The sequence below is a fragment of the Bubalus bubalis genome, chromosome 17 (assembly GCF_019923935.1).
Source record: "Bubalus bubalis isolate 160015118507 breed Murrah chromosome 17, NDDB_SH_1, whole genome shotgun sequence".
Lineage (NCBI taxonomy): Eukaryota > Metazoa > Chordata > Mammalia > Artiodactyla > Bovidae > Bubalus > Bubalus bubalis.
Genome location: NC_059173.1, coordinates 7,137,656 through 7,163,742, shown reverse-complemented (window position 1 = coordinate 7,163,742; position 26,087 = coordinate 7,137,656). Strand labels below are relative to the sequence as shown.

At 45.8% G+C, this 26,087-nt stretch overlaps 1 protein-coding gene across 5 annotated transcripts in view; it reads left to right on the top strand.

Annotated features, from left to right (window-relative positions):
- Positions 1–23,951, top strand: part of GRK3 (G protein-coupled receptor kinase 3) — a 122,341-nt gene extending 98,390 nt beyond the window's left edge. For 4 of the 5 annotated variants that reach the window (XM_044930020.2, XM_044930019.2, XM_006055576.4 and 1 more), the window contains 8 exons: positions 5,120–5,186; positions 5,620–5,720; positions 6,401–6,467; positions 7,214–7,309; positions 10,721–10,883; positions 13,601–13,737; positions 16,040–16,153; positions 17,652–23,951. In XM_044930020.2, coding sequence (XP_044785955.1) covers positions 5,120–5,186; positions 5,620–5,720; positions 6,401–6,467; positions 7,214–7,309; positions 10,721–10,883; positions 13,601–13,737; positions 16,040–16,153; positions 17,652–17,813 — 907 coding nt within the window. In that variant the 3' untranslated portion in view covers positions 17,814–23,951. The remainder of the gene's footprint in view (positions 1–5,119; positions 5,187–5,619; positions 5,721–6,400; positions 6,468–7,213; positions 7,310–10,720; positions 10,884–13,600; positions 13,738–16,039; positions 16,154–17,651) is intronic. The other variant, XR_003104188.3, reaches the window with a different exon arrangement.
- The last annotated feature ends 2,136 nt before the right edge of the window (positions 23,952–26,087 follow it).

Sequence of the window (26,087 nt, the reverse complement as noted above, 5' to 3'; positions counted from 1 at the left end):
GTTTCCCCAGCAGCGGGGTCCCTGCATGCGTGGTGAGCACATCCAAACACACTGTCTTCACTCAGGTCTCCTCTGGTTGTGGGGGGAGCAGTCAGAGGTCAGAAGCCACAGTTACAGAATCATGAGACAATTAAAAAAAACTGCACAACAGCAAAACTGTTGTGGATAAACTCAAGATGTGAAAGTCAGTTGTGAAATATGGCAGAGCCTTGGTTTAGGGCTTGCTTTCTTTATTGATTTCTGTCTAATATTGTTGTTCTGTCTATAATGATGTCCACATGTATAGACTAGGGACAGTCTGGCATATATTCCTGTTTTTATAAGATTCAAGGATGGATCCAGTCATTAATTCTATGCCAACAACGTATTTGTGGCTGAAAAAGTGAATTCCATCTTCCTTGGTCACGGTTCAGGTCTGCAGGACTGAGTTGGAAGGTGCTACTTCCTCTGTGACGTCCTTGATCAGGCTTGGTTAAAGCATCGCAGTTGATGTGACCCCTGTGGAGGGGAGTCTAGGCCGACAGGAAGACATCCAGAGGATGGTAGTGGGGATGGGATGGATGGATAACAAGAGACGAGAACGGTGGCAGCTAGAAATGGCGTCTCACATGGACAGGTTCAGAGAGCTGGGCACAGTGCTTCTGGCAGCCACACCATAAGCTGCAGCAGCGTCAGTCCTCATGGAATAAACCAGACTCCGTGCCAGACCCTCCCCAGCACTCGTCCTCAACTCCAGGAGCTCCTGGCAATGCTTGGGGACATTTTTGGTGGTGCCAATTAGGGGAGGGGCTCCTTCTGGTATCTGGCAGGTCGAGGCCAGGGGTGCTGCAGAGGACACCCCCACTGCCCCCACAAAGGGTCACCCAGCCGAGGAGAAGGAACTCTGCAGCAGACCAGTCTCTTCCCATCCTTCCCGTGTCTGTGCAGTGATGGTGATCAGCGGTCACCAAGGGTCTTTTTGCTTCTGTTTTCTGTGATCAGATACTTCCCGCACTGACCAGTGTGCCCATCACCTTGGCTGAAACATTTCTCTGCACCTCTCATTCTGTCGTGACGCCCTCGAAGGATTCCACAGGGTGCAAGAGACAGGAACCTGGATGTGAGGATGCTGTTGAGGCTGGAGCATGTGTTGGCGTCCCTGCACCATGTGTTGGGTGGGGTCACTGTTTCCACTTCAGCTGACTGCCAGATATGGGAGAGCATCCGTTTACAAAGATGTTGCAAATGTGTAGAATTGTGGTCACAATCCTCGAGCTAGAGTTCAGTTTAGATATCTGTTAAGGGAAAGAATTGGTGTGACCATAACCTTGATCTTAAACTTGTCCCCATTGATTGTCAGACATGAGGAGAGAGCCCCGGGGGTGGTCTGGGGAGAGCAGAGCTCTGTCTGAGGTTACTGAGTTTGTTCCTCTCGGGAAAAAAGGAATGTTTATAAATATTTTGGCAGCTGTTGGCTTAGGTTCAAAACTCACATTTGATGTTGCATGCCGTCTTTTTGGTATTCTAAAATTAATTTTTGATGTAAGACTTTTTAATCACTTGTGTTTATAAATGGATTGTTTCTGAGCTCCGGTTTCACTGTGAATATGATGTGTCGTGTGTGTGTCTCTGTATGTTTCCCCATCGTTTGTCATGTCTTGAACGATTTCCCAACTCATCTGGGGGAAATTCGCAGCTCTCGCACTCTCTCTTGTAATTCCAAAGCCACATCTGACCACTGCACATGCGAATCCTGTTTCCACAACGTCCTTCAACGCAGCCCGAATGTTGCATGAGGGCTTGGCTGGTGTCGCAAGCTGTTGACAGACCCGTTACCGTCTCCTATTTAAAGCGGCTGCGTCCGGGAGCAGCTGTGATCACACAGGATCTGTAGGCCCCACGTGCCTCCCTCAGAATGGAGATCATTACTATCGGAGGTTTTCTTTAACATTTTCCAAAATAGAAATGGAATCTTGGGTTTTGTTCACAAAGAATAATCAAGAAGCCATTGGAAACAGATGCGCATCAGGCCTTGAAAGTACAAACCCTCTCCACAAGACACCCCAGAGCCTGAGAGCCGACAAGCATTTCCGATCGTCTCTTATTGAGTCAGACAGAGAGCTATATTTATCAAACAGGGTTTGTAGCGACCGTGCGCATGTGCTGGGAATGTTTTTGGCACCACTAACTTTAACTCCAGTCCCCTTGCAAAGCCCTCCCTTGGGTCTCATGAAAGAGTTTTTAAATTTAGCACAGAGCATCCCTGTCAGAACATAGCCGTCCTTCTCTGCAAGTGTGGGGCACAGCCCCCTGCTTCCGGCATCACACGAGGGTCAAGAGCAGCTTTTCACGCGGGAGCCAGAGCAGGAGGATTTGCCAAACAGGGGCGACCTTCCCACATCCTCTTTTACATGTGAAGGAACTCCCCTGGGGAGTGGCAACAGTCGTGTCGTGCAGACAGACTGAGGTCTTAGTAAGCACTGCTAAGTCTACACTCCTTTTCTCTTGAACCATGAACATGTTCACATCTCTGTGTGTTTTGCGTACAAGAGTGATACAAGCCGGAGCTTACCTGATGGCCCAGGGGTTAAGAATTTGGCTGCAGAGGACACACGTTCAATCCCTGGTCAAGGAACTAAGATCCCACATGCACCGTGGCAACTAAGCCCACGCATTCAGAGCCCGTGCTCCACAACAAGAGAAGCCGCTGCAGTGAGAAGCCTGCACACCGCGATGAAGAGAGTGGCCCCGCTCATCACAAGTAGAGAGCGGCCCCCGCTCACCGCAACTGTGGAAAGCCGCTGCATTGAGAAGCCCACGCACCGCGATGAAGAGAGTGGCCCCGCTCATCACAAGTGGAGAGCGACCCCGCTCGTCGAAACTAGAGTGGCCCCTGCTCACCGCAACTGGAGAAAGTCCACCCAGCAGCAAAGGCCCAGCACTGCCAAAAATAAATCTGAAAAAGAAAGTGATACAAGTCAAGTTTTCAGAAATTATAATGTCTCATAATAACATATTATTTGTTATTCTATCCCATTTGCTTTTTAACTGCAATAATTTTACATTTTTTTTCTCCTTGGAAACATTTAGGGTGCAAAGAATATTTCCAACCAAAATCTGTTTGAAAAATTAACGCATGTTTACTGATTCACCTTATTTAGATTCCCCCCCCCAAATGAAAGCTTTCAAGAGATGGAAATTAATGTGTTTTTCATTGCTTAAGAAAGAAAATAAGCGTTACAGTGCCCCCTCTCGTGCAAAATGAAAACTGAAATATTTAAATAATAAATACTCTAAAGTGGAATCATCTCTTCAAGAGATGGTGCAGTGCATAGTTTACCTAATTCAGTAGCAGTAAGTAGATTGCAAGGGTGGGCGCAGTTTTAATTAGTTTTTTTTTTCTAAATCATACTGAGTTATGTATTCAACATCCTATTCTGTTTTATAGAACTCTTTTGTAATATCTTGCCTCAGCTTATGTTTTATATGCCTTATAAATAAACCTATGAAAGTGAAAAGTCAAAGTGTTAGTCGCCCAGGTGTATATGATTCTTCACAACCCCGTGGACTGTAGCCCAGCAGACTCCTCTGTCCGTGGAATTCTCCAGACAAGAATGCTGCCATTCTCTTCCTCAGGAGATCTTCCCAACCCAGGGTTAGAACCAGGGTCTCCTGCACTGCAGGCAGATTCTTTACTGTCTGAGCCTCCAGGGAAGGCCCAAATAAATCTGTAGGACTGGTCGTTTAACAGGCATGTCTTTACTACCAGGAAACCCTATCACGTATGTCCCTTCTTTAATTTTCAAGTAAGTAAATAAAGCCAGGGTTTTCTAGTTTGTATGTTTACTGGTCTCTTTTAATGCTAGGAGCATCTTTATTTAAAAAAAATATTTTATTGAAGCATAGTTGATTTATAGTGTTGTGCTAATTTCTACTGTACAGCAAAGTGATTCAGTTTTACGTGTGTTTTTTTCTCTTCTTTTCCATTATGGTTTGTCATGGGATATTGATTGTAGTTCCCTGTGCTGTGCAGCGGGACCTTGTTGTTCACCCATTCTGTATGCAGGAGTTTACAGCTGTTAATGCCAAGCTCCCAGTCCTCCCCTCTCCCCAGCCCCCTCCGCCTTGGCAACAGCCGGTCTGTTCTCTGGGTCTGTGAACCGGTGTCTGTGTCGTAGATAAGTTCATTTGTGTCATATTTCAGAGTCCGTGTTTAAGCGATATCTAAGATTAACTTTAGCTTCAGCACTTTAAAAACATAATCAAGAGTGAGAATAATATCTTTACAAGGAGACATTTATTTTGTAAAGTTAGGTTCATCTGTCACATATGTCTATCAGTTGCCCGCCGTATCCTCCCATTGTCTCAGCCGCTGGCATATGCATTATTTTAGTCGTTCTTGCACCGTTTCGGTGATGCTTGTGGCATTATGCCACGCACAGATGAAGAGACTGAGACGAGGTTTCCATGAATGACTTGCAGCCAATAGCCAAGTCACAGCATGAGCCCGGGGTTTCTGACTCTTAGATCAGGAGCCGTTTGTAAGTTAGAACATGAGTGAGCAGTTCTCAGAACCCTGGAGGGTCTGGGAGCACAGGGTTGGTTTGTATCTCTTATCACCAAAGGAATGTATTTCTTAAAATTACTGGGTTCTGGGGCAGGGGAGTGTCTTCATTTTGTATTTTGGTTCAATGGCAGCTCTTTCCATTGTTTGAGGGACTCATCCACTTTTTCTGAAAAAACTGTATGAACGTTACTATTATCTCGAACACTAATGTGACAGATGTCATGTGTATGACTTTCATTTTCATAAAAACCTGTTGGCTGATTTTTTTTCCAAGTGATATTTTAAATTGTCATTTGGAATATATTTGCTAAAGTTTATTCTGGTAGCATGACTTCATTGACATGAGTATCAAGAGTTCAAGTAAACATCAGCCTTGCTCATTCAGGACCTAATACGTCTGATTGTCAACCTGATCATCAGGTTTCCTCTGGAAATGGTCTTTGTTTATGGCTTTTGTGTTCCTGCAGTTTTGAATGAGCAGTGGCAGAACATAATAGTTTGTTCAAATATTAGTCAACAGTATTTGCTGTTACCCAAAACCATCTAGTAATAGAATTTTCTTTGTTTCTACAGTCACAGCCCTTTCAGACAACATAAAACCAAAGATAAGCATGAGATAGACCGAATGACTCTCACCATGGTAAGAAAGTCAAAAACCATTTTTTTTCTCATTGTAATTTTCCTATCTCATTCTATTACAACTAGTATAAGAAAATGCTTTCTTAAAATAATGGAAATAGATGCCAAGGCAGACAACAAGATTTGCTAACAGACAATAAGAGAAAGATACAGAAAAATCAAGACCAAAACTAAAGAAAAAAAAAGTCAAAATGACTGGGATGCAGAAGAGCGAGGAGACCCAATTCTTCTGGCTCCAGCCTGCCGATGGACTCTGGAAGTGATGAGCAGCCACCCTGGGTTTCTTTATAGAGTCAATGTTAGCTTGTGAGGTATCTGCAGTTTTCTTTAACACTATCCTTATGGAAGAAATGGCCTTCAAATCTGGTCGAGGGTTACGGCACTGTTGCTACAGATGCGTTTTTGAAGGCGTGTCCCCCTCCTTCCACCCCCAGAACGTGGAACTTCCAGACGTCTTCTCCCCTGAGCTCAAGTCCCTTCTGGAAGGCCTGCTTCAGCGAGACGTCAGTAAGCGCCTTGGCTGCCACGGAGGCAGGTAGGCCGACGCTTCTGCATTTCAGCATCTCCCCCCAGAAAGCAGTACGGTTCCTTTCAGTGTATCAAGAATCTGCCATTCCAGTTCAGGGTGGGTGGGGGAGCATCAAAGGAGCCGTGTGTCTTCATGGGTCTGTGTTCCTCAGAGTCTGCAGCTCCTTCTGTTCCATGTGAACTGAGCTTCAGCAGCAGTGCTCTTTGGAAAAAATGTTTTCTTCAGTTTATGAAGGGGTTTAGCATGCACCATTCTATTAGATGTCTAGTTTGCTTCGAAATTAGTACTTGTTGCTTTGATCTCTGTTATCTGATCTATCAGGACTTGTAGACCTTTGCTGTAAACCTCTTTAACGCGTAGATCGCTCTAACTCAATTCTTAGTTAAATTTATTCTCACGATTACAGATGCACAGAGATAGTCTGCAAAAACCGTAGGTTATCTTAGGCTGGGGTGAGCATCCCCTGTAAATGATCATATGGGATCATATTCCTAGGCTCAGCGTACAGTGTTTCTAAGCATCGCAGTGTTTCCTGGGGGCTTGGAAAGAAGCATGTTTTACCTGCTGTCTTAAAGAACTGGAAACAGTTGTTGCTGTGTGTCCTTAACAGGAGATGACGTTTGCGAACCATTTCTTAGTTTTCCGAATGCAGACTTACTGCCGCTGTGATTCTGTCTCTCCTACAGCGCACAGGAGCTAAAAACGCACGACTTCTTCAGAGGCATCGACTGGCAGCATGTCTACCTGCAGAAGGTACCCTGCTGGGACCCCGCCCCGGTACCACCCCCGACGCGCCCTCCAGCTGCATCTTTGTCTGCAGCTCTGCATTCCGGCTCTGTCCCCAGAGTTCCCCAGCTCTCCCATCCGCAGCCCAGCTTCTTGCTCCTCTATTCAAGCACCGCCTCCTAGCTCATTCCCTTTGGGACCACTTCTTCCTTTTTGTTTATATGTAAAAAATATGCAGGAAACGTCATATACTTACAGACACTTTCAAGCCCAGCCCCACATAATTTAAGAATTACCATGACTGGGTAGCAGCATGAGCCCCTTGGCTTATTGTAAGATATTTTTTAATGTTCTCTCTGATACAGGAAAACACCCCAAATTAAAGTTGTCGTTTTTCTTTTTCTCAACCTTGATGATCAGCTTTGGACTCATCTGTGTACAGACTCATTTGAGGACTGATGCTCTGTTAGTCCCGCCTGTTTAGACGTAGAGTCCGGGCTCTGGTTCGGCCAGCATCAGCCTTGGGGCATTTGTGGGTGTGGGATACCCTCTCCTGCCCTGTTGCAGGCATTCAGCCTCTAGCAACTGGATCGTGGAGGGTGCATCTCCTTTGGGGGCTATTGTGGACCATGTACTGTGATTGTGTGAGCTTGAATGAGTGCCACACAGACTGGCACCTTGACATCTTTCACGGCAAATTCTTTATAGGATAGCAGGCTGGGCCCAGGGCCCGGTCCCCTGGTAACCGAACCCTTCTTCTCTGGCTCTTCCAGTACCCTCCACCCTTGATCCCTCCCCGAGGGGAAGTCAATGCAGCCGACGCCTTTGACATCGGCTCATTTGATGAAGAGGATACCAAAGGCATCAAGGTACTCTTGTGAGCCTTGCTTTGGGGAGGGGGATTTTTTTTTCCTTTCTTTTGGAAATTAGACTACATAACTGTCTTAGTACTGCCATGTTTGTGTTGGACTATAACTTACAAATGCATATCCACATGTTTGATGAATGTAGAAGAGATCAAGACCTGAATTAGAGACTACAAAAGCTTTTTTTTTCATTAGTTTATTTAGTCAGGTCTTAGTTGCAGCATAGGGGCTTCTCTCTAGTTAGCAGTATGCGGGCTCAGTAGCACCATGGCGTGTGGGATTTCAGTTCCCAGACCAGGGATGGAACCTGCATCCTCTGCATTGGAAGGTGAATTTTTAACCACTGGACCATCATGGACGTCCCGTAGGAGAGCTTTGTTTGACCACCCATTTCATGTTTGATAAGCTGAAAAATAGTCACATTGTTATTGATTTGGATAGATGGGTGGTTGATAGAAAACTCAAATATATTATGAAGCAGGAAAAAGAACCATGTGATGGCAAGCATTACCTGGCCTCAAGCCAGAGAGCCAGCCGTCTTAATTCTCCCAAATTTCCCAGTCTCTCTGTGTTAGGATGAAGAGGGCAAACAGCATGAATCATTTCATACTTGTCAATCCAAAGTGAAATAATCACTGTTTTTTGTACATATAGCATCCTCTGCATTTTTCAAACTCTGGTTCCTATCATTGTTTTCCAAGTAGACAAGGGCATATTTAGAGATGGTGAGTCACGAGACACAGTCGCCCTCTTTTGGCTGCTGAGTCAAAGCGTGTCACCGCGTGTCAAGTTCTCACTGCTCCCACTTTCTCAGCTTCCCCCAGAGCCTCCCCCCGCCACCACCCCAAGCCTCTGAGAGCCGCCCCCCGCCCCACCACCGTGTCCTTAGCGGCCTGCGTTCCTGGCCTTGTGTCAGCTCCCTGGTCTTTCCGACCAGGTAGCCAGCTGTAAGTGTGATTGGTGTGCTCGCGGGGTCAGTTTCTCAGGATGGAGGGTGGCGGAGGAGCTCAGAGCAGCACAGCGGAGAGGGCCATGGCCGCTGCCCTGGTCGGAGCCTTGGCTCCCCTGGGGATGACAGCCGACCACTGCCCAGAGGCTCAGCATCTCCTGTGGCCTGTACGGCAGGACTTGGCAGGGTTTAACTAGCGCCCTGCAGCTTCGGGAGCAGCCCCTTTACAGAGTTATCTCACAGGGTGACTGCTGTCACAGAAGAGCTTGTCATCAGACGTGCTTCTCTCCAGCAAAGGACACTAAAAACAAAGTGAATATCCCATGGGAGCCCATGAAATTTTTAATATTCAGAGGGGATTTTCATGCTTTTGGTTTTCTCAGCTGTAGTCTGGCCTTTGGAGTCAGACACCCTGAGCTCAGATCCACACTTGTTACCAGAGTGAGCCGGGGCTGTTGCGGGAACCTTGGGAGTGCTGGTTTTCACCCCCATGAAGCGAGCGGTTTCATTGCCAGGCCTCCTCTGGGGTTGGTCACCTGTGTCCGCCTCCTGGAAGGTGCGCTAACACCTCCTGTTGTGCTGGTTTTGCTTCTTCCTGAGCCAGAGCTGAGAAGGCTGTGTCTCTTAAAAAGCAGCCAAAATAGCACATCGTCTTTAAGGAAAAACAGCTCACTTCTGGTAGGGCTTTGTTTGGTGCGTTTTTCGCATAGGCTGAGTCATAAAGACCAAGGCTCTCTGGCCTTACAGGAGCTGGAACCCTTTATACATAAAGCAGAGGCATCCATTTCGGAGCAACTGCTTGGGAAAGGAGGGTATTTTCACTCTTGCCAGACTCCAGAATCTGTCCCAGTGTTATCACAGGGTGCTCGCCTAGCCTTGACGCTCTGACACTCCCCTGCACACACACACACACACACACACACACGTGTTCACACTCAGGACACCCAAAAGGTCAGCACCCGGCTTGGTTTGGGCATCTGAAGAAAGCAGAAAGGGGAAAACGGGTACACATTTTGACCTCAGAATCTTCACTTTAGGGTAACAGGTCAATAAGGGCAGGTGGAGAGCATCCCCATTGGGACCTGGATGCAGGTTCTCCCAGTGGTTCAGGGATGCGCCAAAGGCCTGTGGGCCAGAGCCTCACCCTCAGTCTTTCTCCATTTTCCTTCTAAGTGACTTGCCTATAGTAATCTCTCTCCTGTACTCACCTCTCAGGCAAGGGAATGAGTGAGTCAAGCTTCTAGAAAGAGCTGTGCTTTTGAGAGACAGGCCTATTATTTTCTATCAGTAGGGTCGCTTGTCTTTCTGCCACAAATCTGTAACTCAGATCTGAAAAAGTATTTTCTCAGCTTGCTTTCAGAGCACAGCCTCATTTAGGAGGAAGAATGAAGAATTCTGAGTAATAGTTTGGCAGAGATGCTGTCATTAAGTGTAATTTTTATTATAGTGCCTCTAAAAGGCCAAGCTGCCTAAACTCTCCACGTGTCTTGAGATTAATTCTGCTGTTCAACGTGGATTCGTTGGAAGGTTCGTGGGCTGAACGGTAAATTCAGCCTGGTTGACCTTTTTGTATTTCTCACTTTCCAGATTAATGGAGGGTGGGTACAGAGCAGAGAGCCCTCCTGGGTTCTCCCTTGTTGATGTCTCTAAAACCATACAGATCTGTTTTCCTGCCTTTACAAATAAAAAGTGTGTGCGTGCTCAGTCCCTTAGTCATGTCCAACTCTTTGCGACCCCATGGACTGTAGCCCACCAGGCTCCTCTGTCCTTGGGATTTCCCAGGCAAGAATACTAGAGTGGTTGCCATTTCCTTCTCCAAGGGATCTTCCCGGCCCGGGGATCAGACTCGCATCTCTTGCATCTCCTGCATTGGCAGATGGATTCTTTAGCTTTATCGCCACCTGGGAAATCCCACGAATAGAATAGCTTCACTATAATTGAAATTTTCTTTTATTGCCAGATTCTTGTAGTACTTTATAGAAAACCCTGTATATGTTAATTTTTCATTGGCAAAAACGAAGTAAGGATGCTGTAGAAGACTGGCCTGAATCTGACTGACACGGGGTTGGGAGTGGAGTGTCCTTATCACGTATCGCTGTGGTGGACCCCAGTGGTTGGATTGTCCTTTGTTTTATTTTCCTTTTTTTTAGAAAAACTTTATTGAAGTATAGTTGATGTACAATACTATATAGCTTAGAGTTGTACACTGTAGTGATTCGCAGTTTTGAAAGGTTCTACTCCATTTGTTGTCCTTATGAAACACTGGCTATGTTTTCCATGTTGTATAGTATATGCCTGACTGCTCGACGGTCGTCAGCAGAGGTTTATGACAGCTGAGAAGTCGTCTCCTAATGGTTATAGCCTGTCACCTCGTTAGCTTCTCACACACAGTTACGGTGCTTTGGAATCTGTTGCCTTTGTAAGCATGTCAAATCATACATGTCTTGATTTCTTAAAATAACAAGCTTCTTGATTGCGACCAAGAACTCTACAAGAACTTCCCTCTGGTGATCTCTGAGCGCTGGCAGCAGGAAGTGGCGGAAACAGTTTATGAAGCAGTAAATGCAGACACGGATAAAATCGAGGCCAGGAAGAGAGCTAAAAATAAGCAGCTTGGCCACGAAGAAGGTAAAATAACCGGTGTGTCTCAAGATATTTCTAACGCGATGAATTTTCAAGATCTCTCGTAAAGCAGAAAACAGTATCTGGGTCATAAAGTCCTTTCCAGCGGTGGGAGAGGGAGGGGAATGCCATCAGTTGTTTGAATTTTACCTGGCCCGGGAGTGTTCAGCGTGAAATGATATTGCAGAGTCGTTTGTCTTTATATATTTTATTTATTTTTAAATTTTTATTGAAATATAGTTGATTTGCAATGTTGTGTTAGCTTCAGGTACACAGCAAAGTGATTCAGTTACACATACATATGTAAATATATATATTCTTGATATTTCAAAGTCTTTAGTCCACGCACATGTAATATGTATAGAGATTGTCAGCAGTATTCTGTCAATACTCTTGCCTTCTTACCTTGGAGTGTTTTAGGGCCAATTTGGAAGCTTTTCTTCCTTTAAAGAGTAAGCATGATGGTGTCGGAAACACGGGCAGCTTCATGGGCGTCTGGCCTGCCTGTGTGGTATCATTAGGACCCCCCTCCCGCCCCCAGGTTAATGCTCTGCTGGCACCATCTTGAGGTTCTTAATAATTTTTTAACAAGGAACCTGCATTTTCATTTTCTACTGGGCCCCAAAAAGGGTGGTGCGGAACTGACTATTACATGTTTCTTGTCAAGAGACACGAGTATACACATTACAAACAGCATTAAAGAGTCAGCAAACCACAGTTTTATTGGCCATATTTGAGTGACCTGCTAGGATTTCCAAAGGACAGTACATCACATCCAGTATTAAATAAATTGGTCATTTTTGATTCACCAAATATTGGCAGTCTTGATTTTTCTAAGACTTAATGGATTTTGGATTTAAACTTGTTGTGGTTAGTGATTAAGATATCTTTGGTTTTACTTCTAAGCAAAGACCTTCCTGAGGTTAACATATAGTAAGAATGATCAGAAACCATTTCAAACTATGCTTGCTTTGGTTGGGGCATCTTGATGCAGGGTTCCTGGGTCTTGTCAGCTGTTCCTAGTAGGATTTATCACCTACTTAGAAAAGTGTCCTCCATCCCAGAATGAATGACTCCTTAGCTGAAAGTCACCTGAGTTGCACCAAGGGAGCATGACAGCCCTTTAACCTTGCTCACCTCCACTCTGCAGGGAAAGGGGCTTTATTTCTAAGCTGTTCTTTAGAGCAGTGGGTCCATTGAGATCACTCTAGACCACGTTTTCCGGAATGGATTTTACACAGGAAATTACAGCCTCAGTAGTTCCTCAAGGGAGACCCATGATGTCACTAGAATCTTGACAGATTGGACCCAGAAAGCAAAAACACACATCTTAACGACATTGTTGAAGTGCAGCCTTTCAACTAGAGCTGCAGTTAGAACACAGAGCAGGCGATGGCGCCCCACTCCAGCGCTCCCGCCTGGAGAATCCCACGGACAGGGGAGCCTGGGGGGCTGCAGTCCACGGGGTCGCGAAGAGTCGGACACGACTGAGCGACTTCACTTTCACTTTTCACTTTCAAGCATTGGAGAAGGAAATGGCAACCCACTCCAGTGTTCTTGCCTGGAGAATCCCAGGGACGGGGGAGCCTGGTGGGCCGCCGTCAATGGGTCGCACAGAGTCGGACACGACTGAAGTGACTTAGCAGCAGCAGCAATTAGAACATCTAGCAGAACAATGAATTTATCTTCAAATATATGTAAGTAATTTTGATATAATTAGGTCTTGGTTGAATATCTCAGAGGTCACCCTTACACAAAAATATAGTCTAGGCTTAGATCTCTGAAGTAAAAATAGAAGACTTACACTTTAAGTATACTTAAGAAGTTCAGACACCTTTTCCATTAAACTGGCAACTCCATGAACCATACCTCATCACCACGAACCCTCCTCCGGCCATGCCCTCTTTCATTCATCCCCTTCCTGCTTTTGTCCATGTGACACAACGTGGGTTTTGCTTATTTATTACATGAATCTCCAATTAAGAGTGTAAGCTCCCTGAAGGCGAGGACTTTTGTCTCTTTTATTCACCACTGTGCCTAGCACCTATGCATCCATTCCCTTCATAGCTGAATGACTGAGTGATGAATGAATGAATGATTTTAGCGTGATCACCAAAGCCTCTAAGGAAGGCAAAGCAAGCTACTTAAAATTGACCTTTTTTTCGAGACAATACTTTGCTGTAAAAATATAATCAGAACCTGGCATGAGCACGAATTAGCTTGGTCTCTCTACATAACCATATATTTGAAGGGTAATTATAACCTTAATGGAAGAAGAATAGTTTTGATCCTTGTGTTGCTTTGGTTTCTTTGGACAAAGAAGCCTCTCTGCTCTTCTTTTTAATAGACCGTTAAAGGGAGAACCCCAGTGTCATGTAAAGGTAAAGGTGCTTTAGGCACAGTATGATCACTGTCTGTTCCCCAATTGTCACCCTGCTTAATGAAAAAACTAGTTAGCAGACAAGCGTTTACCCTCTCAGAGCAATAGAGGAGCGTCTTGAATTTATCAGAATATGGAGAAACAGCCATCTAACATGTGAGTAGAGAGCTGAAGAAGCTTGTTCTTTCGTGTGCTTGAAAGCGAAAGTAATGATTTCTATAGAGTGTTCTCTTTATAGCAACTTGTTCTTTTTCCCGAAAGCGTGTCATTCTTTTTTTCTGAGAAGCCTGCGGGCATTCTGTTTCCGACCCCACTGAACGCTCCGCTGTGTTCTGTGCCTCAGATTACGCCCTGGGAAGAGACTGCATCATGCATGGATACATGCTGAAGCTGGGGAACCCTTTCCTGACCCAGTGGCAGCGCCGCTATTTTTACCTCTTTCCGAACAGACTTGAGTGGAGAGGAGAGGGCGAGTCTCGAGTAAGTCTGCAGCATCGCCCGAGCGCCGGTTTCCATGGTGATTTTGTATCGCTGGCAAGTTTTGTAAAATCTCTGCCTGTGCTCTGTGTGTCTCTTCTAACCTGTATATGTGAGATTTCTCACGTTCAGACTCTCGGACTCCTCTGAATCAAGGAAGGATTTGGCACCCTTGAAAATAGAATGTGCCATCCAGGGAAATTAGAGTAGGCAGGTTTGCGGAAGGCTGGGTAGTGATTGGGTGGATCCCAAAAGGGGACAAAAACTGGGACTTTGGAGCCAGAGGTGTTCAGACACACCACTCATGTCTCTGGGACTCGGAAGCACATTGTGTTGCCTGAGCCTCAGTTTCCTCATCTGTGAAAGGGGAGACGTGGAAATGGTGACAATATAAAGCAAATTATACTCCAATAAAAGTTAATATTAAAAAGAAAAGGAATAGTAACAACTACCACAGTTTTTGCATATTTATCTTGGGCCAGGTACGGTCCACACACACACATTTAATTTGCTTAGCACCCTTAGAGGTCCAACCCTTATAAAGAGAGAACCAGGGCTTAGAGAGGGAAGGTCTGGCCCCAGGCACAGGTTTGGGGGAGGAGTGATTCTGACCAAGCTCTGCCTGTCCCCATGATGAGGCTTCCCCAGTCGGGGTCAGGTGAGACAAGGTCATAGGTGTAGCCCAAGAAGCTCTGGCACCGAGGTCAGAGCACCTGAGCCTCCTGCTTTGCCGCACCTGTCTGGAAGACTAGAAGTGGGCTTCATCCAATTAGACAGGAAGACAGGTACGGCAGCCCTGTGAGGTCCTTTCAAGGGCTGATGTTTGTGAACAAGAAGAAAGAAATTTCTGATCCCTGCCATCACTGGTAGGAGGCTGGGCAGCATTTATTAAACACCTGCTGTGTGAAGAGCCATGTCCGTGGAAGGAAGGGTTTCTGCTCTTGGAGAGGGAAGGTTGGTCATCATAAGCAGGACAGCAGTCCCAACTGTGAAAAATGTAGTGGGTGTATCGGAGTAAGGCTTCCCCTTTCTGGAGCATGGAGCCCACCAGTGGTGAGCCCACACCTGGTGTATTCGGCTTCGGAATGAGTTTTGCAAATCCCAGTTGGTGAAGATGCCATTTAATTGTGAGTGACTGCTGCCTGAGTATGACCACATGCTCTACAAATGAGCAGAATCTTCTCACTACTACTAGTCCCATAGAAATCATCTTCTAAAAATCAATGCAGCCAGGATCTGGGTTGAGATTAAGAAAACTCTTTGGGAGGATCCTCAGTTATAACTCAGATACTAGTATTGTGTAATATAAAATACACATATAAAATATGTGTATATAATTATATTTTATATAATATTACATGTGTATTTTTTACGTTGCAGAATGTAATTCTATAATGCACTTTAGTATTAATCCATACATATATCATTATATAATGTTTATTTGCAGTTAGTGAGTGGCCTTAGTAAGTCACTGTTGTACACATTGAAAGGAGATTATCTCACTTTTCAGAATATTCAAAAACTAAAAAAAGATAATCTTATTTTGTTTACCATTGGCTGACAAGGTGACAAATTACCTTGGTTTTAAAAGAATGTTTAGTGTCGATTCATGAAGCTATGTCATGTGCTTGGGTAGACTCGTAAGTTTAACTCAGGAGAAAAGAAATGTGAGCTTATGCTGGTGTTGTTTTTCATTTAGGATTCCTGGAGTATTTACCCCAAAAAACATAAAATGGTAAGGTGCTCAGAGTCACTGTGGCACTCGGCCGAAGCAATGATGCCATGGACCCAGAGGGACCATCTTTTCTGCACATCACCTGTGTTCATAGCATCATTTCGATATGATCAGAATAGCAGTTGCTTACAAGCTAACATGCCCAAATGTTTCCTGAGCTGTGGGTTCAAAGCCAGTGCCACCCCTCTGGCTCCTGCATATCATGTGTACTGCATCATTGTTCCCTCACAGCAGGATTGATTGTGTCCAGGGGAGAGTGTGATACCGGAGAGGCGCGTGCGATCCACACTGATCCCCACATCAGTACTGTGCTGAGGGAACAGCTTTGCTTTCTGCCTCATAGAGACATTTCTCTCTTCGCAGCTTTCTTTGAGATATTTTGAATTTTTGTACATTTCCCTTGTAGTTGTTTCTCTCCCACTTCTAGAATATCATCAAAGAAAGAAAAACGGCTGTTTTTTTTTTTTCCTTTACTTTATCTGAGCTGGTAGTTTTCAATATGATTTATTAACTTAAAAATTCACACAATAATAAGTGAAGTGACTCATCATCTCTTATTTTTACCAACAGCAAAGTTTACTGACAATGGAACAGATTGTGTCCGTGGAAGAAACTCAGATTAAAGACAAAAAGTGCATTTTGTTGAGAATAAAAGGAGGGAAGCAGTTTGTTTTGCAGTGTGAGGTAAGTCTTCATTTGCATTTTCCACAGGGGTGAAAGTTACAACAATTATGTAAACGTTCAGCAAAGATGCCTGCCTGCCTATCTAACATTTTCTCAGTCCATGCTTCATCACTCACAAACTTAGCAAGAAAGTCAGAAGATACAAGTTTTTGGCAAATTAACAATTATTTTAAAAGAAGTGTTCTTAGAAGATGACAGGAGAAAGGACAGGAAATAACGTGGTTACCCTCTCTGTGGAAACCATCCAGTAATTAATAGGGGCCTCAAATTGCATTTGTTCCACAGTTTCCCAGATCTGCTCTGCTTTCAGAATGTTTAAATTGAGGTTTGTGTTTAAGTAAACATGTTGCTGCTGCTAAGTCGCTTCAGTCGTGTCCGACTCTGTGCGGCCCCAGAGATGGCAGCCACCAGGCCCCGCCGTCCCTGGGATTCTCCAGGCAAGAACGCTGGAGTGTCCGACTCTGTGTGGCCCCATAGACGGCAGCCCACCAGGCTCCCCGCCCCTGGGATTCTCCAGGCAAGAACACTGGAGTGGGGTGCCATTTCCTTCTCCAGTGCATGAAAGTGAAAAGTGAAAGTGAAGTCACTCAGTCATGTCCGACTCCTAGCGACCCCATGGACTGCAGCCCACCAGGCTCCTCCATCCATGGGATTTTCCAGGCAAGAGTACTGGAGTGGGGTGCCATTGCCTTCTCTGTAAGTAAACATAAGATCCCCAAATAACTGTGAACAGGGAAATGCAATTTTTCTTTTCCCGAAGTTCTATCATAGCCCAGACTTAATTCCTGAACAGGTACCTACTGAGGTATTGAGGGAGGGTGTGGAGGTGTGAAAAAAGAGCATATTTGGAGAAAGAGAGCAGTAGCAGATACAAAGATGTGTTTATTTCGTGACTTCAACACTTTTCTGCTGGGGCGGGGGTGTGGGGTGTGTGTGTGTAGAGGGAGAGAGCATGTCTAAAGAGCTAAACCAATAGCTGATAGAAAAACATGCTTAATTACTTCCTGGCATCATTACACATGTGAAGGTGCTTCTTAGATTTGTGAAAATTCCTCCCTGGGGACTTCCCTGGTGGTCCAGTGGTTAAGACTCTGCGCTTCCACTGCAGGGGTGCAGGTTCAGTCCCTGGTTGGGGAACTGAGATCCCATGTGCTGTGCAGCTCAGCCAGAAAAATCCAATTCCTCATTTTATCTTCTAGACTTAAGTTGTGGTAAGACATCAGAGATCACAGGTGATTGCTCTACAAAGTCAAGGCAGCAAGTCTCCTAGTGGGGCTGTATGAGGCTCCTCTGAAGGGCGTCGTCCCTCCTCTGAGCAAGGGGCCCCTGGGGGAAGTCTCTGTGTGACTCCCCACTTCCTCACTGGCCTGGGGGAGGGACATGGAGTGTGCTTTCCCTATGGGGTTCCGAGGCCATCTGGACTGGCCAGAGGCTTCCACATGTGTCAGCAGAGCCGCGACACTGTCCCAACTCCTCCCCTCTGTGTGTTTGCCCTCAGAGTGACCCAGAGTTCGTGCAGTGGAAGAAAGAGCTGACAGAGACATTCATGGAGGCCCAGCGGCTGCTACGGCGAGCCCCCAAGTTCCTCAACAAATCCCGCTCAGCCGTCGTGGAACTCTCAAAGCCGCCCCTCTGCCACAGGAACAGCAACGGCCTCTGAACCCCTGACCGATGGGGAGGGTCCTGAGAGAAAGCACCTCCTCCGGGCAGTCCACGTGGGCTGCTCAGTCCTCAGAGTGCAGCCTTGGGGAAAAGTGTGAGGATGAGAGACGGAGTCGCTCCCCTCCGGGGTGCTCTGTGGCTGGGGTGGGGCCAGCACTCCGAGATACTTCTCCTAGGAGTGGTGACCACTGTCAGGCTCGGGGGCGCCTCCTCCCTCCTAAGGGCCTTCTGCCACCATCACATCTCTCTGTCCTCGAAACTACTGAAGAAATGAAATTCTCCTTCTTTGCCATACGTTTCTTTTGGTTATGGTGAACCTAGAACTTGAAATGCTTCCTACTGATCACGGCACTTTTTACATCCACTGTCAAGTGTATCTCAGACTTGCTAAGATGGGGTCGAGCAGTCTGCTGTTCAGATTGCCCTGCACTGCCACGTTCTGTCCATCAACAGCTGCTCCTGGGTTTGACTGTCTTTGCTCCGTGCTACTAGGGGGATGGCAGGCCACCCCGGGGGTGTCTCTCATTCTCCAGGGCTTGAAAGCTGCAGAGGTTTTCTTAGAGGGTTGCACCTGGGCCCTCCCCATGGGTGCTGCACCCATGGGTACCAGCCTGCCTGTGACAGGGAGCTTAGGCAGCTGGGGATCGAAGACCCTGCCCCCGACCCCACCCCTACCCCCTGAGGGTGTGGGAGCACTCAACTCTGGAGGCATCAGATCACAGATCTTCAGAAGGTTTGCAGTGGCTCTACGAGAGAGGCAGTGGCGGTTTACATCTCAAGGCAATAGCTGTTTTCAAAACCCTCCAAGTCCACAGCACTGTCCTGTGTCTGGGTGCCCGGGACCGCCTTGGGGGGGTGCAGCACCTGTCTTGGGTTTGAACAGAAGCAGTCATGTGACCCAGCACCTCTGGTTCCCTCTGCCTGACCTCAGGAAGCATCTTGGTAATGAATGGGTCAAGGAAAGAAACTGTGTTTGACATTTTAGTATAATTTAAAATGAATTTTATTGAGAAAGGAATGCCGAAGATGAATGTGCCAGATGGGTTAACTGTGTATGTTGAGCCTGTGCTGTCGTTCAGCTGTCATCCGTGGCCCCGGGCCGGACGGGCCGCCCTGGACAGCAGTGGTTGGCCCGGTGGCCGTCCTCTCCCCGGGGTTGGTGTCAGCCCCAAGTAAGTGCTGGGCTCTGAAACCCAGTGTGTTTCCCAGTGATGTCCTCCGTGTCATCAGACTAAAAATAATAACAGTAATTTTCAAAGTCAACATATTTGTCCTATTCTTAGTGCACTTTTATTGTCTGTTTCCAAGTCGACTACTCACAATATAAATAACTTGACATCGTAATTATCTGTATCCTGTCCTCGATATTTTTAGTGGTTCCAAATCTCTGTGTTTACATTTGTGTGCCGTGCTCACTGGGAAAGTCAATCCTTCTTAACGAAATGACGTCTTGCGAGTTTGGGAAGATAATTACTGAAAGAGCCTTTTGTTTCATAGGAATTACCTTGGAAAAGAGACTGCAAGGTTTGCTATTTATCTCACTTGCTAGTTGGAGTGTAATATACATGTTCTGCTCTCTGCTGTTTGCAGTGTAGAAGTTGGGGCCTACTATTTACATGGATTCTCCTGATTTAAAAGGGAAGAAGAGTATTCAAGTTCTATTTAAAAAAAAAAAAGTTGAAATAACAAAAAAACGGAGCTGGAAAAGCACTTCACGGCGAGGGAACATCTCCCGTAGCGAGTGTCCGTCACCGTCACCCCTGCTGTTAGCCGCTCTGTTGCGAGCGCCCGTGTGCTCAGCGCTTAAGTTCAGAGATGAGTAAATGACGGTTTAGAAATTGCTGAGCCTCGCGCCTCTGCCGGACAAGGTAGGGATGCAGACTCTCGTGGAGAAGGTACACGAATTCCTCAGGGGTCTGGGCTTAGCGTCCCAACGTTGCGTCCCCAGGGCACCAGCTATGCCAGTTTGCATCTCTGAAAAATATCATTTAAGCTCTGGACCAGAACATAAGGTCGTCATCTCTTTGGAAAAGAAAAATGAATTGGAACACCCCAAAAGCCCTGTTGCCTCAGATTTATTCCAAGTAAACTTTCACATTTCCTCAACTCGAGATGGATGGATAAGGACAGGGCTGAGAAGTGTCACGTGGACGTCATCTATTAAAAGTACTCTGTGAGGTTAGGATGAGTGGCTTCTTTTTAGGGCGGGTCCTGGGTTGTGTTGGGGTCTAGTTTGACACCCCCGGAGAGGCCAGTCTTCCTCCTGAACTCATTCGTGCAGCCATTCTGATGGGGTACGTGTCTCTACTGCCAGATGGAAGACTTTTCTGGGACCCTTCTGTGCCAGCATTTGGTACCCACATGGCCAAAGAAGTCGGCTGTTTTTGGAAGACTTGGTATACGTGGCTGTTTTAGGTCTTCCTGTGTGGCTGTAACTACGTTTGGACCGTTCAAAAGGATAGAATTGAGCACAGGTACTATCATTATTTTAGATATGGTTGGGATGTATTAACGTTGTTGGAGAAAATCGTCGAAGCTGATATTTTTATAAAATTATGTTAACAATGTCTCGATTTCATAAATCAAAGAGATCATTAAAGCAAAGCCTAAAAATTGATTATGCTGCTATGTAACATCTATGGAGTGAATTAAAAGCTTTGGAGAATCCGAGGTTATTTATTTCTTTTTTTGGCCTGTTAACATTCTCCTTGGTGCATTTATGCCCTATGTCATTGGGGCTCATGGTTTTTCCTTCTCTGTCATGTTTAAGTATGATTTTTCAGCGAAACTGCTAGAAAGCAGCTGTTGCTTCACTGCTAAGGAGACCGTTTCACTACTTGTGCCTCTAACTGGTCAATTCACAGACACGACAACTTCAAGTTCTGTATGTAAAGAGAAGAAAGACAGCATTCTGCTCAAGAAAGACAGCAACAAAGCTGGAGAAGTAAATAGGGCAACAGCCACAAACAACGACCTTCTTAAAGCAATGTTTCGCCTTGATTTGCAGTTTGAAATACTCCGTACAGACACTGGCAACAATTGTTTGAAGACCCTCACTGGTCATTTTTTAAAAATGTCATTGACCAATTGACAATGTGGTTTAACTCTGAAGATCAAAGTGTGTTCCCCAGCCCCGCCTGAGGATTTTTTTTTTTTAATTTCATTTGGAATTTATAGTTTAGTCAATACAATACAACGTTTGATTTTTTCTGTGGAATTAACTTCTCTAACGTTTCAAAATTTTAACCCATCAAGAAGAAAAGAAAATTCTCAAAGTTGGATTTTTTTGCTTGATGTAAATCTGTTAAAAAATTTTTTGCAATGTGTTAGTGTAAGATAAAACTTTTCTTGCGTGATTTAATTAGTTGTGATTTTTCTCACTTACATTCAGGGAAGTGTGTGTGTCATTCAGAGATACTTGAGGAGTGAACGCCTCGCCTGCCAGGGGATGGGTGTGTTCTTTGTACCCAGAGAGGAGTCAGCTTTCATTCAGATTTGTGACAGATGCTGAGAAATCCTGGTAGAAGTGGGGCAAAGAGAAAAGGGAGTGTATTTGCTGGTAAAAACCCATCTCTTTACACCATCAAGGACCAGGGAAGTTACAGTTAAATTGGGGCTTCCGGGTTGACCTCCTCTTAGAAGAAGAGGAGTTGAATAGTAACTCTTGTAAGACTCAGTCTCTTGGACTGTGGAGCTTCTGGACTTACAAGATGCTGTCTGCTTTCCCCAGGACTTCAGGTTGCCCCTGTCTGTCATCCAGCATCCCGGGAAAGTCGCGTGGAGCCCAGAGCTGCTGCCCGGCTGGCTGTGTGTGCCTGGCAGCCATGCAGGGGCCAGAGTGGAGGTGTGGGTGGCTGTCAGCGCCCTGCCCTGCAGGTCAGGTGGGGATGTGGCCGCCCAAGCTCTGAAGTTACTGTAATTCCCCGCTGATAACAAGACGAGGCTTGCCGCCTGAGCCAGGCAGAGTGAGCTCTAACAGTTTTTAACTTTTCGAAACATTTTTTTTTCCCCTAAAGTTCTAACATGATTTTTCCTCCTGCATCAGGTTGACTTGAGAAGCTTTAAAGAATTAATCATTTAAATTCATGTTAATAAGAATTTTTGTATCCAGGCCACCTTTTAAAAAATTTACTGTAGAATGAATGAATTGAACTCTAAAATGATACTTCTCGGTTTCCTCGAATCATAATGGCCTTTAGATTTCCTTCATCCTCAAAGACTTAAGAGAGCCATTCTCTGACAAGAGAGTGACAGAGATGCCCAACTCTGGCAATGGGGACACGAGTGACGGGCCACTTCACTGGCGTGGCTGGGTCAGCACTTACTGATAAATGTAGCACCCTGAATTTTAAATCGCCTTTATTAAAACACGCACACACACGTTACAGAAAATGGATTAACAGTATATGCATTCATCAAAACCATATATAGGAAAAATTTAATTCTTCATTTTAGACTTAAATAACTCAAGTTCTTACAGTAAACTCTCTTATACCTAAAAAATCTCAAAGTCATCTCTGAAAAACTGATAACTATGCTTCCATTTTAGTTTTTTTCCTGACATAAAATGTGTCTCATGTGCGGGTAGGGAAGGGAGAAATATTTCTAATCGTGTATTCATATTTCAAAGGACTTGAAATTCAACTTCTTGTTTCTTAGTTGATATATTCCATGATGTACATTTTATATATGGTTTATAAGCTAAGCACTGGCCTTTTTTTTTTTTTTGAAGTTTTATTGTTTGTATTTTTCTATGTTTTAACTAATAGATGTGGCTTTTTTCTGGGTAACATTAAGATGCCAAACTACATATATATATATAAAAACAAGAGTTCTATTTTAGCACAAAAGCATTTTATATTATTTATTGAACCCTTTCTTTGTTCTCATCAAAAACATTGCTTACTGCTTCTGCTCCTTTTTATTTGTATAGTTTGTTATTTAAGAAAACACACTCCTTTCTGTTTCATTTTGTTTTGTTTTGTTTTGTTCACAAAATAAAATGGAAACAAAGCCTATAGCAGTGTGGGGCGGACATCCCTTCTCACGGCCGCAGACTTTTTTCAACAACAGCTAACCCTCAGACCTGTGCCGAGAGGCACGTGCCCTTCTTGGGTAACATCTGACCGTGAACTTGCCGTGAAGTACTGCTTTCATCTACCTCTTCTGAAGGCCCTGTGCTTGTGGACAGGTTCCCCGAACGCACCAGTCTAGACCAGCTCCATCATAGAAGAGCTTCAGGAAAGCATGTCGGAGTCCTCTCCTCATGATGTCGATTTCGCAGCAGCATGTAGGGGCCCCAGCAAGCAGGGCAGGTAGGTACTCGTATGGCCAGCCTTCGGGAGCCGAAGTCCACCTGCAGAACATCACTTCTGAGTCTTCCTGTGCCAAATCACCCAACCAGCCTTGCCATCGCCTCGAGATTTGACCGTAGCACCTGACTCATCAGCTACCTAAATGGAAGCCTCTTCCTCCACGTTCTTTAGAAAATGGCCGACTGGGTTTAAAAGCAGCACTTCTGGGAGCAGCTCCTTCGAACATGACTCTTCCCACCTCGCCGATTCAAAATGATTTGGGAAATGGGCTTGTCCACCGTTAAAACTTTGCAAGAGGTCTTATTCTTGAGCAGACCTTTGAGGGGTCCATGTGAAATAGAATGAAGATGGGTCCCTGTGAGGGGTGAGCGGGTCCGTCCTCACACACTGACATTTTTCTCTCCTTGTGTCCCCTGCTGCATAACCATGCACGTGGTCACATATTTGTTCTGTTTGTGGCCAAAGGGTAACACCTTTGAAGAAATAAATCCGTTTTTTCTCGTGCATTGCTATACCAAAAGAGGTCAGTGAATTCGATTTTATAAATCTAAAGATTGTACCTGTTATCTGGTTTTCTTTCTCTTCCCATCGATCGCGCCAGCAGAGGTCACAGCCTCCTCTTAGTGTGTGTTTACCGGCCTGAAATCGTTTCCCATGTGAGATGCTGGGCCAGGTCCAAGGTCACCTGCCCCGTGCGTGGCGCGTCACTGTTGGGTAGTATCGCCATTTTTCATGGTTATTTGGGGGGCAGGCGGGCTGGTTTTCTTTGTTGATAAATTACTTATATAAACCTCAATAAAAAGGATCTGTATACAAAGAGACTTAACTTTGGTGTGCTGTTTTTCCAGCCAGGTAAAACCTACATTTCTTCATCAAGCTATCTGGTTATCAGGAGGTGACTTCGTTTGTAAAAAATCCTGATTTGGGGGGAAATTCACACAAAGGCAGATTTTCTTGTAGGAAGGGAACTGCCAACAAGCTTTTTCTGCCCATTTCAAGGATTGCTGGAGCACAGCCAAGTTCAGTGTCAGGGTTTGGGAGACTAACCTGCTTGTGGAAGGCATGGAAAGGCGCCAGGAAAGAGTCTGGGAGAGCCGGGAGGTCCGTCTTGTCTCCAGTTTTTTTTAGGAGATCAGCCAGGCCTCCTGCGTGTACTCTCAGGGTGACCCTGGCGTCCCTCCCAGACGTTAAGGCCTCTCCTCTATCCCTGCTCCCACAAAGACCTGAGGAGAGACCCCCGTGGCGTGTGTCAATTTAAGCTAGAAATTTAAGGAGGTCGTGGCCCCAGAGCCACAGGCATGCCTGGGCATGACATCCTGCTTGTTGGTCCACAGGTTGAGGGTAAGGTAGGTACCTCTCTCCTTGAGCTGGAAACACCTGTCCCTAACTGGTTCAGGAAAGATGGCCATCACGGTTGGTCCATGGAGTGTATTTGTATTTGCCAACTTGAAAACCTCTCCCAAAACCGTTGACAGGAGCCCCAGCTGTGGAACACGTGGTCATCGTCATGGGCAAAGGGCACCCTGGTGGCGGAGCCCTTGGTCTGACGCAGTAGGTAACCAAGGCCCACTCCTGAGAGCTGCAGAGATCCCGTCACCCCTTGGCACCCAGGAGCAGAGGGAGCAGCCTGGGACCCTACTCCCAGCAAGATCACTGGGCAGCGTCTTTGGTCCTCTGTTCTCTCATCCCTAAATTAAGAGAGTTGAATTAGATGACTTTGAAGGGCCATTCTAGCCAAAAATATCCTCCCAAATTTCCATTTAAGGGTAAATGTGAGGGACTTCGGCTATACCTGGAGAGCGAAAAGGAAATCTCTTCTCCCGCAAGTCTCAGGGCGGCTCCCACATAGCCTGAGTATCTCCTGTATGTCATCTTCCCCCTCAAACCATGCCTTCCGAACCCAGAGCTCCTGCTGGTTTACCTGGGCAGGAACCAGGTGTTGAACTAAAGGACAGGCTTTCTTTTCCTGGCCGCTTTCTAACCATCCAGGTACCAGAGGTTGAAAAAAGGTTTTCAGTCCGAGTTGTTCAGGCTGGTTATCTCCAAGGATGCGACCAACCAGGTAACCCCTGAGGCTTCACTCTGTGCTCATGTACGCAGCTTTGGACACGCACGTAACAAAGCCCACGAGGGGAAGTGTACTTAGTGGCCCACGTTAACTCGTCCCTAACAGGTTAAATGGGAGACAGAGGCAGATGGCCACAGCAAGGAGACATTTTGCCTGATTTACAGATAACCCAAATGGCTGGATTCTACATTTTTATTCTTAAAGGATAACATTGGAAAGTGGATAAAATGCCCAGTTCATAGAGTTGATTTGATAGCTGGTAAAGGGCTTCCTGGAGAAGGGAATGGCAACCCACTCCAGTACTTCGTGTGGAGGACTCCATGGACAGAGGAGCCTGGCGGGCCACAGTCCATGGAGTCGCAGAGTCGGACACGACTGAGCCACTGAACAACCCCGCTTGCCAGGTGCTGCTAGTGGTCAGCAACCAGTGCAGGAGACCCGGGCTCCATCCTCTGGTCAGGAACATCCCTTGGAGGAGGAAATGGCAACTAGCTCCAGTATTCTTGCCTGGAAAAACTCCGTGAACAGAGGAGTCTGGCGGGCTACAGTCCAGGAGGTTGCAGAGAGTCAGACGCGACGCGACTGAGCAAAACGTGTCTCTACCTGTCAGTCATAGTTTCCTGCGTTGGGAATTTCCAAAGTTTTCTGCCTTTTACGTGTATATTAGTGAAAGAGGATGCCTCTGGGCCACTGGCCTGATCCTGTTCTAAACCTGTCTTGCACCTCCTTGTTTCTGTGTGACAGATAAGGATGGTTTCGCTTCTCTGCCTTGAAATGCCCTCCTGACCAAGGAGGAATGGAAAAAGGAAGGAACAGAATTACAAATATTCCATTGGTTTATGTAAAGTTTGGTCCCTGTAACAAATGTAAAATAAGATCACACTGACTA